This window comes from Spea bombifrons, chromosome 8 (genome assembly GCF_027358695.1).
Source record: "Spea bombifrons isolate aSpeBom1 chromosome 8, aSpeBom1.2.pri, whole genome shotgun sequence".
In the NCBI taxonomy this organism is placed as follows: Eukaryota; Metazoa; Chordata; class Amphibia; order Anura; family Pelobatidae; genus Spea; species Spea bombifrons.
Genome location: NC_071094.1, coordinates 10580458 through 10592352, shown reverse-complemented (window position 1 = coordinate 10592352; position 11895 = coordinate 10580458). Strand labels below are relative to the sequence as shown.

Sequence of the window (11895 nt, the reverse complement as noted above, 5' to 3'; positions counted from 1 at the left end):
ACGCTTTGCAACCAGCTGAGGAATACGATGATGCTCTGTAAATAAATAATAACCAGAGCCGCAGCTGGGGCTCTTGGTGCAGGACTCTGGCTCTTGTGTGCCCCTCACCTTGCAGTGCCTAGGGAAGCTGCCCTTCTCGACCCTTGTGACTTACATCCCTATGTAAAACCATTCATATCAGATACATTTATGAAGGAAGGGTTTGATGCTTAAAAAAAATATCTAGCTTGCTGCTTGTATTTGGTTTGGCATATGCAGGAAACCAACGAGGAACACTTTTTTTTGCATTTTCACCATTATGTCATGCAATGCATGCTTTGAACTAGGATTCTGTAAATAGCTTGACTTGTCCTGTAGTCACCCTAGATAAGCTTTTCATAATGTCACCAAACGTCAGATAACAGGCCTGGCCCCTAGAGAGACAAAATATGGCCGAACTCCGGTACTCTTCTTCTGGGGCCAGCTAAGCTAAGTGCAGCTCTTCCAAAGCCAGGCACATCATGGTTTAACCTTAACGAATACAAAAAGCACGTGGTCCAATTCCAGGTTCCACTGAATCTCTCATATAATATAGAAATGCCCAGCTGGCTCACCACTAAGTTTAGCACATAAGGGTTTTGAAAGATGAATAGAAAGGTAGACACAGAGCTAAGTCTACCCAATTTAATGTCATGATACATATTAACGTTTCTGGGCACAGTCTACTTCGCAATGGGCTACAATAAGCGTGCACCAGGGAAGCTGATGATTTGAAAACAGAGGCCTACATTGTACCAGGTGGGATGTAGTTTTAAGCTTTGTTTTGCCATAGTAAGTAGAAAAATAGTTGGCATAAACACTGACATTAATATTTACAGTTTTAGCAGTAGTTGGACATGAATTGCTGAGTAATCGGTTAATAAATCTGTTCACGCTATTCTAGTTTCTATTACAGGTCAGCTGTCCTTTTAATGTGTATGTGATTGTGATATGTGTACATTATTACCAACTGGTCTAAAACTGTGTGTGGCTGATCCCAATTACAGAGTCAAAATGATCTTACTGCAATTTTAATGGGATTTTAAACCATTTCTTTTTTTATTGTTTTGTTTATACAGAGTGCTGTGGTTGAAGCGAGGAACCTACGTATGTGGAAGAACCCGAGTCACGTGCCCCCAGGAGTCGGACTGCATTTATTTCCAGGGCAGAACAGCTGAATTCTGAAAGAATATGAAAAAGTTCATATTAGGCCATTCCCTGGTCGAAAGAATCACCCACATTCTATCCCACTCTGCAAACTGATCTATGAACACCCGTGTTCCACTTCACTGCTTACCCACAGAGGACCAAGAGTCCATAAATTGAAGGATGTTCGGAAAAGACAGCTTTCCTGTGATCTGTGGAGGCTTCATCCCCAGCAGCTGATGTTCCTCCTCCAGCGCACTATTACTCTCCCCTTCTACACCAGGATGGCTTTCTGTTAACAGACTGCTCTGGCAGACACCACGGTTGCACCTCCAACCAAAGTATGCAAGGGAATGCAGGGCACAAAACATGGGGTTCAAAATCCCCTGAAATACATACCATGTGCTTGTTCATTTGTTTTCTTTAATAGCAAATAATTTATAATAAAATACATATATATATATATATATATATATATATATATATATATATACACACATACATACATATATATATATATATATACACACACACATATACAAATACATATATAAACAAAAGAAAGAACGGCAACTATACACAGTCTTGGATGCCCATGCTGCATCCAAAAAGTTAAGCATTGTTTAGAAAACCTGTCCTGAAAATAAAATATATAGTTGTGGGTTTAGAGTGTCTAATACGCATTTATTAAGTTTATCTATATAAGCTTTGTAGCTTAATGAAACAATCAGCATGACTTTTTAACTTTTTATGCAACAAATGTTACAATTGCTACAAAATGCTGCAGTGTGAAATTCTATACAAAATGTAGCCCCAGTAAGCAGCTCCTCAATTTGTTTTATAGACTTCCACGTATTCTGCATATTTGGTGCCAGAAAGGTTGCGGTCACTATTGCCTTTCCTGAGAAGCAGGATTTGTTGTTACTACTTGATCGAGTCATATGTTTTCTTACCGTAATGAACCAGGCAGTCTGCGCTGCCACCTGTAACTTCCGAGGAGGTTCCGAGCCTCCCAACACCTCCAAAAGAAACAACAGAAAGTCGCACAAAACATTCACGAGCCAGCTGCGGGGAGACAGAGGTTTATAACGCCTTCAAACATCAAAAACAATACCATATATGATTAAAAAAAACATAAAGTAGTGACTGTGCATTCTAATTCAAGGAGTGTCTCAGACAGACCAGGTGATATAGATCTAGTAACTCAAACGGAAGAGAATCAGATTATGATCCGCTTACTCACCGGTCTTCAGGAAAGAGTACATACAAAACTATTCCGAATTGTGATAGTTGATCATCACTTGTGCAACACATAAAACGACATAGAACATACTAAGGAAACATTTTCCCTTTGTGCCATGCATCCCGTGGCTGGATTGCAGCCTTTACGTTGTGCCAGATTGGTCCAAGTTCTTACCAGGCTATAAAGGCTCCATTGATCTGTAGGAGCCTTTTACGCAAACTATGTTTTCTGAACCTCTCAGTAGATGTATAAACCCCACACTGCATCCGGAGAACCATTGGCACTGGCGAACACATACAGAGTATACACAACATAAGCATTTGGACAGGTATGTTTGACTGTAAATACATCAGAGTATATACACTTGTTGCTCTGTACAGCCCCAGGGGATGTTTTGTTGCATTTTGTGCATTTACAAAGTGCAAATCTTGTGTAGGGGTCCGTGGGTTGGAGCATCTGAAAGGCACGGTGGGTCTCCAACTCCAGTACTTAAACAGACTGGACCTCCACCATTGCATGAACTAGCCCGGGACCTTCATGAAGCCCGCAACAGGTTAAGGCCACGGACATTTCAATTCCCAGCCTCAAAATCAGAGAGACTGTTGAGGGGGCAGGGCGTTTTCTTGTGCTCCCAGGGCAAGGGGAGACTTTGAAGAAAGACCCCCTGAGCCAAAAGCGACACTACGTGCCAGTGTGATGTCTTAGGGGTGGTCTTCCATGGTCTGACAGGGAAGAATAAGTTACAGAGTGTTTGGACTGGGCAGTATGGGTCTGGAAAGTATAAGCCAGTGAGCGCTCCGATTGAGAGCTAGACTTTCATTTTATTATTTTAGGATTTTGTTTTCGGGATGTATGCTTTGTGCATGGGTAAACAAAAAAAAACAAAACAAAACAAAAAGTTTGTTGGAAATGCATTGTTTCTGTGTCTGTGTCTTATTGCCCGAGAAGACCATGCTTATGATAACTGGGAATTACATTTATGGCCCTCGGCTACAGGGTATACCTACCAAACACATGTACAGTATTAATATCCATATTTATATCCATATGCTAAGCACAGATGCATTTCCCTGCATATTTTCACTTTATGATGCAACATGCAGACACACTTGCTCAACATACAATCATATCCATATACAGACCTGTAGACATGGCTTTTCTTAGTAGCACCGGACTTCCAAACAGGGCAAGAATGAGAGGGATATACACCAGAGCATCATGGAACAGCACCAGGCCTTCGGAAGTTTCACACCTAGGAGAAGCAAAGCATGATTTTGAACGAGGACAGTGATATTTTCTACTGCGTGACTGTTACTCTACATCTCAGGTACTTGTAATGTATTTCACTATGGTTTCATGGAAAAAAACAGAACATAAATGTATTGTTCCAGCTTAAGTTATACTTCTGAGCAATCCTATGTTATATGGAATGTCTATCAAGCAATCAAAGAATTGATTTAAAAAAGGGTAATGGGTTAATTGGTTATTCTGTGCTCTTGATAGCTATGTATCTTATGACATAACATGGCTACATAGTTACATAGTACATAGTTACATAGGCTGGAAAAAAATGCGTCCATCAAGTTCAGCCTTTCCTATATCTGTTAATTTGTTGCTGTTGATCCAAAAGAAGGCAAAAAAAAAAAAAACCCCGGTTTCCCCGGCTACCCGTTATGTCACAGCGAAAGCAACATACCGACTAGCATGGGTTTGGTGGGCTGTTTTTGCCGACCCACTTCCCTCTCCAAAAATGTACCATGGATGCAGCAAAAATAGCCTCCAACACTACGAATAACCATGAAAATTCTAACATTCAAGGCAGTGCTCTCACTGGTACACAAATAAAGGGGGTTTCTAATACACAGATATTCTTGTTTTTTTCCCTGTATGTTAATAGATCACACGCTCTCCGGTGATTCACTATGACACTGGAAAAAATTGCATACAATGAAATTACCATGTGATGAAGATGCACAGAACATGTCAAGCAGAATATGACTCCCCAAGTATGGCTTTCATTGAAAACACATACATATATACATATACACTGCACATATGTTTAAGCAGACAATGCAATAAAGCAAGCAGGGCTGTGGGTTGTCTAGCGAGAGGCATTAGAAGCGCGAGGTGGTTCTGTCACCTTAGGCGATATCTGACCAGAGATCTGTAAAGCATGGTGTCCGGTTTGGAGATTCCATCTCCAGAAGGATATCGACAGATTAGAGAGAGTCCAGAGGTGGGCTGCTAAAATGGTGAATGGTTCGCAAGACAGAAGTTATCAGGAAAGACTAAAGGGAGAGGGGAGAAGAGAGAGAGGTCATAAAAATGTCTAAATAGTTAAAGGGATTTAACAAATTACAGGAAGTCTATTTCAAAGGAGATGAAAGAGGCCATAATCTAGAGGATCAGAGGTTTGGACGTAATGTAAGGAAGCAGCATTGTACAGAAAGTCTTGCATAATTAAGTCAAATTCATTGACCATGGTGATGCACTATGCAGATGTATTTAAACCATCTTAACCGACCTAGGGCAGCACACCAGCCATCCCCTGCCAGTCATCATTGGCAGAGTCTAGAGACTCGGGAGGTTTGGTGCTTCTAGCAACGTCAGCATTGACAGAGCTAGAAGAGAATCCCCAAATGAGAGTTCTGGTTTCATTCTGCTTTTAAGTGTAACCAGTGTTTGCAACAAGCGCTATTGTACTTGACCATGCAGCACAGAGCCAGTGATGCTGTCGTTGGCTTGATTATTATTGTTTATTGTTTTATATAGCGCCATCATATTCCGTAGTGCTGCACAATGGGTAGTAAATAACAATTTGACAGAAACAGTTGAGAAGGACCGTGTTCAAATGAGTTTACAATCTTAGAGTGTATTACACAAGAGGTAAAAGTACCCCTGTTAAGGATAGACCAGTCACACCAATATAAGTATTGCAGGAGACATACTAGGAAAAGCGGGCTAATGAAGATGGGACGAGGGGTGCCAACACGCAAGTTGTTAGGGGTCCCTAAAGATGTGGGTCTTGAGGGATTTATTTGAAGGATCAAAGGCAGGAGGAAAGACGAATAGGCTGGGGAAGTCAATCCAGAGAATAAGAGCAGCCCTTGAGAAATCATGCAAGCATGCACGAGAGCTACAAATCAGAGAAGAGGACAGACGGAGATCATCGAATGAGCCGAGACACCGGTTAGGAGTGTATTTAAAGATGAGCAATGAGGTGTAAGCAGAGGAACCGCTATGAAGGGCTTTGAAAGGAAGAGTCGGGATTTTGAAATGATCTCTTACGCACTAGTGAGACAATGTCCCATCTAGGGTGTATTATTATTATTATTATGTCCTAGTAGTCATTTGGGCTACACGTATTTTAGTGCATCATAATCGTGCCAAGGGGTAAAGGTCCCTGAAAACGCCTGCTTCCTTGTATTTAGGCTCGAGATGTAATAGTAATAGTTTTTAATGTTCAATTGTACGTCATTCTTTGGTATTTAAATGGTTTACATATGTAACATATTAAGTGCATTACTGTAATTGTAAATGCTCTAATACACGTCTGAAATAAGAGAAAGCTCATTAAATCATTTCTGGTAACATTTTCTAAATAACTAAATACATTTTGTTAAGTTGATGAACAGATTTTTATTGTATATACTGCTATAAAAGTAAAGCAGTGTCAATGCCAATAATAAAAACGACCACCATGGACAAGACTGGTTTAAAGTGTCTTTTAGTGGCATCCTTTAAGAGTCTGCATCCACAATCCTTATCTGTACAGCATTTAGGATGAGTTTTCCAAAAGTGTGAGGTTGTCCTCATAAAATAATCTGTTTATCTGTCATATAAACACCAGATAGCAAATATTACATAGAACACTTTATACCAAATTCCTCATGTTTGCCCCCGTTTTGAACTACAACTCCCACAATCCCCCGCATCTCAAAAGGTACGTTACAAATTAAAATGAGTAGAGTAATACTTTAGGTAATTTACTAAAACACTGAAGGGTACACATGGTACGAAAACCCCAAGAACTTTTTTTTTTATTTTTTTTTTTATTAAAAGGGACACCGTGTACGTGCTGCAGACAGAAAGTCCGCAGGCATAGACTTTGGACATTTACCCAAAGGCCATGAGATTAGATTTATCTCATCAGATTTTGCGTACTTTGGCTAGTCCACAGTAAACATCAATGATTTAATTCCACTCCATAAAACATGTGAAGAAACACACACAAAAAAGATACATCAACAAAAAGAAGGTAAGTGTAAACAAACACTCCAATAGATTTCAACTCACTTTAAAGACAATGTATAAATGAATAAATTAAGAAAAGTTTAAACGCATCCTGGCAGTTTTAGAACACATGAGAACATAACCAGCTACCCCCAAAAAGCAGATTATTTACATTCCTAGCTTGCGAGTTCTATGAGAAAAAGGGGGTCTTTTGAAATATGTTTACATATAGTTCTCATTCAAGTATTGTATTTGCGGCCATTGTGGAGCACTAAACATGAAACATAAAAGCAAAAATGGCTTGATGAAGGCAAGATGAAACACTGTTTCAGCGAAGACATCAACCCTTGATCGCAGAAGGGTTAAGGTCACGAGAGGTAGAACGTCAGAAACAGGGAATAAAGGGCTTTTATTATATTTGAATATTTTTTGTATTACAAGGTCTTCTGACTTTCACCTCTGGTTTGAGCCCTACGGACTCATATCTATCTACATCAGCGGTTCTCAACCTGTGGGTCACAGGGGTCGCCTAAGACCATCAAAAACACATATTTCACAATATATAATTACATAATTTTATGGTTGGGGTCACCACAACATGAGGAACTGTATTAAAGGGTCGCGGCATTAGGAAGGTTGAGAACCACTGATCTACATCCACCGACAGCCTGCTGTGAAGGAGAAGACAGGTATGTGCTTCACGCAACATATAACTTACCTGTCATCAGGCGTGCTAGGAATCACAAGCATGAGCAATCCATGGAGGCCTACAAGGCTGGAGACCCCCCAGCACAAGGATGTATACAGTCCAGATAGCCTGAGGATCCAAGGGATAATACATAATATATACAAACATTTTTGTCTATTAAATAACTACATCCCCTAGCATGTAAAACAAGGACTGCAAAAAATCATCATTTAATACAGCGGTAGAATATATTTGTGTTATTTTTACTGAGTGTTCAGATTTATGTTTTCCGGTTCTAAACATCACATTTGCCTTTGCTGAAAGTATTTCTTTATCAGTAAAGATCATCCCAAATAAGCATTTTCTTGACAGTATATACCAGCTTTCACAGTCTACTGTAATATTTCTAGCACTTGAGATATTATCACAAGCAGAAATGTTATGTAATCGCAAGATCAATCCTTCTTGATCCCAGTCACGCTTATAATAGGGTTCTTCAAACTAGTGGAATTGAACCGCTATTGTGTTGCGAGATGTCCATCACTGGGTCACACCGGGACTATCAGGTACGTCATTTTGAAACGTTCCCTAGTATTACCTTTTAGAAGGGGTTGGAGTGAGCAGCTGAACTACCTCCAGGGAAAAACAGAAGAATGCCCAAAACAGCGCAGAACAGAAGTAATGAATCCAGGTCTAGATTCACAAGACAAAGAGGAATATTTTATAATATAAAAAAATTAAATGATGCCACAAGAAGAAAAGGAACATTTGGAAATATAGCATAGTGGACAGAAAGAGAAAAAAATGGAACAGAAAAAGAGGACCATATAAAGTTGTAGGAGATGCGTATATAAGATGATAACTCACTGCAATTCCAACGCATAGAATGTGAGCTCCTAAGGCTGTCTGGTCAGACAAGAAATCTGGTATGGACAGCCACAGCACAGAGTTTAAGAGAATACCTAAAAGGGGATTTTTAAATGTTTAATACAAAAACAGCTATAAGTCATCTCAAATTGTACTGTTAATAATAACTTGTTAGTTTTTGTAGCACCACTGGCCTGAACAAAATCCAGGAATAATTGAAGCCATACTGTCTTACATTTTACTGCTTATGTACACTTTTTCCCATTTTATATTAATTTCTGTAGCTGCATTCCTACCTGGAGCCTAAAAACTATATTATATATATATATTTGACCAACACAGGTACTTAGGCATTGCCCTCTACATCTCAAGAAGACAAATGCAGTACTCATCCCTACTGCTGCCTTCATCGCCATCTAGTGGCAGACATGAATATTTCACCTCAAGGATCCAGAGTCACAGGCTATATGATGATCTCCTCTACAGTACATTTGGTTTTATCACACATACACATTGCTCATTGGACAAGAAAAAGCAGGATTGTAGTTCATTTAATCAGTACATCACAGAAAGGACAGTAATTCAACCCCCCCCCCCCGAAAGTAAAATCAATACATTAAGAGACTTGAAAGCTGAATGAAACAATATTTGTCCATCCATGAAGTTCTGACTTGGATATGCTAATGAGAAATGTTGCCAGCATCATACATAAATCAATATTGGTCATCGACCTGTCATTTTGGCATGGTTGTATCTGCTGTGTCATACAGTTATAGGCAGTGTCAGTTTGCAGGAAACACTCCACTGATGCCAACACTGCTGGTGTAGTAGATGTACCCATGGAGACAGTCTTATGGTTTTGTAACATAACTACATCAGAGAGCTTCTAGTCATCATGGAACCCATATCAATGAGCTCAATTATACGACACAGAAAAATTTGACGAGGATGTGTTAATAGCATATCTCATAATTGGGACAGATTTCTGAGTCTGCATGCCCAGCTCTTTCAGTGCCTGCAACTTGACCAAGAGCAGCTCCTGCTTCCCATAGCGTGTATCTTCTTTCATGGATTGTCTTTCTAGACTTCTTTTATTTAAAACTATGACCCTCTACTGCTCTGATCTCTTCACCAAGATGGGATTATCCTAAAAGAGTCAATATGAATTAGCACCATCAACCTTACGATCCATGTGCATTTTACATGGGTCCAAAAGGACCACGCATGACATCACAACTGCATCATGCGTTTCACATGTAATGCCAGTGTATGACAAATCTCTATTACTGGTTGTGCATTATGTTACTTATGACCTGGAGCCCCTCTGTTTTCTAAACATATCAATATAAAACTACATTAGGGACTCCTAGAAGAACCCCATTGTGAACAAGATGTATTAAAAACCTAATATGCAGCATCAAGAAGACCCAACGAATGCCGGAGAACAACATTGCATTCAGGTTATGGCGTTTTGTTTCCTAATTATTGGAGTGTGGACAGCCTTTGCTTTTTGGGGGCTTTCAGATGTCTTCTTTCAGAGCATATAAAATAAATCAGAGCATACATTATGAATTATGCATTACAAAATGAGATTTCTATTCTTCATTTAAGTTTTCCCATGGCTTCATCTACTTAAACAAGTAAACATTGGGGCTTAAACATCTTGTACATGCCTGACAGCATTCCCATTGACTAGAATGGGAGTTCTACTGAGCATGTGCAAGAAGCATACCGCTGTACACAATCTGCTTTCAGTACAGGTAGCTGGGGAGGAGTTAAAACGAGACTGAAGAACTCCAATACCAGAAGAATGCTTGCACCCATTCGCATGCAATACATTGCACTGGAGTCCATACAAAATGCCTTCCAATTTGGCACCAAGTCTCTATACAACCTATAGAAAAAATGTATAAGAATTACATAGTGGATCTTTCACGTTACGCTGATAGAGCCAACATCTCATTCCTATTCAAACAACCAAGAACAGGAGACAAAGTCTTACTGGGCAAAGGCCGTAAGACTTCGGCTTAATCCAGGAGTGTGCGCTAAACACACCGAGTCCTGCTGGGAGAAAAGGCGCTCTATAAATACTAGTTATTATAACATTTGGTCCAATGGGGTCTATACCTCGAATACCTAATGTAGGCAGAGCAGATGCTATTTATTAATATAGGATGATCACACCAAACACTCGAGGTTGATGTTATAAATGTATATGTGTTCTCTGATCTTCACGTGGCTGACTTGCTAAATGAAGCGCTTTAAAGTCTTTATACCTCCCGAGAGTCCATCTTTCTTAGTAACTTACAATGATTGTTTAACTTGAGAGTACCACAGTGTTACACAGGTCATAATGTCCACACTACTGTGTGTGAGATATATATATATATATATATATATAAAGTATTCTGTGTTACAAAAACACAACCCCCCGTCCGTCCGTTCCCAATTGGCTACCAACAGGAGACATAAAAGTCTCACAGGACTGACTGCCTCACATGCCTGGCAAAGCAGACCCTCTTTAGCCTTTTGCTCCGTTGGGGGTAAATCGTACAGAATACACCGGAAGGTTATAAAGCACCTTCATTTTCTCTAAGCCTGTGGACATTTTTATAATGAGAAGCTGCCCACGCTTAAATAGATAGATAACATTAGAAAATCCTGAAAGCTAAGATACATCAGCCATCCTGCCAACAATGGTTCTGTGTGGTGGGGAGGAAGTATTCCCTTGTAAACCAGGCTCACTGGGGCATTTGTTTCCCAGCTAGTCACCCTCCTGTGGAGGGACTATTTTACAGCAAATCATGGAGCATGAAGACCATCTGGATCAAACCATCCTACTAAAGAGAAAGTAGCTGCAGCCATAAGTCTCCCCTTCACACCTGCAGTCACCAGGAAGCTGGACAGACTGACATTTCCCCCCATCCTCACAGCCTGTCTCTTCTTCCTGCTGTAGCTGTGGTAATAGCAGAGCCCCGTGCCCCACAAGCCCAGAACAGCACTGCAGGCGCACACTGCATGGTAAACACCGGGGCTAAACCCGAACACCAGGTCTGTGCCAACATCCCTGACAGGGCAGCACATCCGCGGCAGGCGCACCGACGCCATGTACCAGGCAAAACACGTCAGTCCCCCCCGGACACCACAAGGAACTAATGCTTGGTGGACGGGTTTAAAGGGAAGCAGACACTTCCGGAGTCCTTTAATCACAAAGCCAATTACCAAGTAGAGGCTGGCAACTGACGTATATCATATATATATCATATATATATATATATAATATACATATCATATAGGGATATATCATATGACTAGATAGCAAGCGCGTCGTGTATTGTTGTTTTAACGGGGATGCACCAAGACTTAAGGGGTAGAAAGAAATTATCACCTAACACACAGCATCAGAAACACATTTCGGGGTGATTTCGTTAAATAAAATATAGCGCAAAATAACAGTGATCACGTCTGCCGCACAGTGATGCCGTTAATTGGACACTCGTACGATGCGCATTGGAGCTGCTGTTACCCATAGAAACAGAGCCTGCCAATGGTAACCTGTTCTTAAAAGAATCTCAGCTGGAGAGGTAGTTTCTATGCTTAGGGAGCTCAAAATCAAATGAGAGCGATGCCATTGGCTCCGACAAAATGTCCCCTTAGGCGCACACTGGTAGTGAAGTGTGCTTTGCGTCTCCTGCGTTTA

The 11895-nt window shown here is 40.4% G+C and overlaps 1 protein-coding gene across 1 annotated transcript; it reads right to left on the bottom strand.

Annotated features, from left to right (window-relative positions):
• Positions 1-1033: 1033 nt before the first annotated feature.
• LOC128503453 (G-protein coupled receptor 143-like) lies at positions 1034-11303 on the bottom strand. The gene is made up of 9 exons (XM_053473546.1): positions 11078-11303; positions 8196-8290; positions 7927-8021; positions 7359-7457; positions 3550-3659; positions 2582-2690; positions 2118-2229; positions 1316-1550; positions 1034-1199 (listed from the first exon to the last, which is right to left on the bottom strand). Exons 1-9 carry the CDS (start codon positions 11301-11303, stop codon positions 1090-1092), a joined length of 1191 nt encoding a protein of 396 aa, XP_053329521.1. The 3' UTR covers positions 1034-1089.
• Positions 11304-11895: the final 592 nt, after the last annotated feature.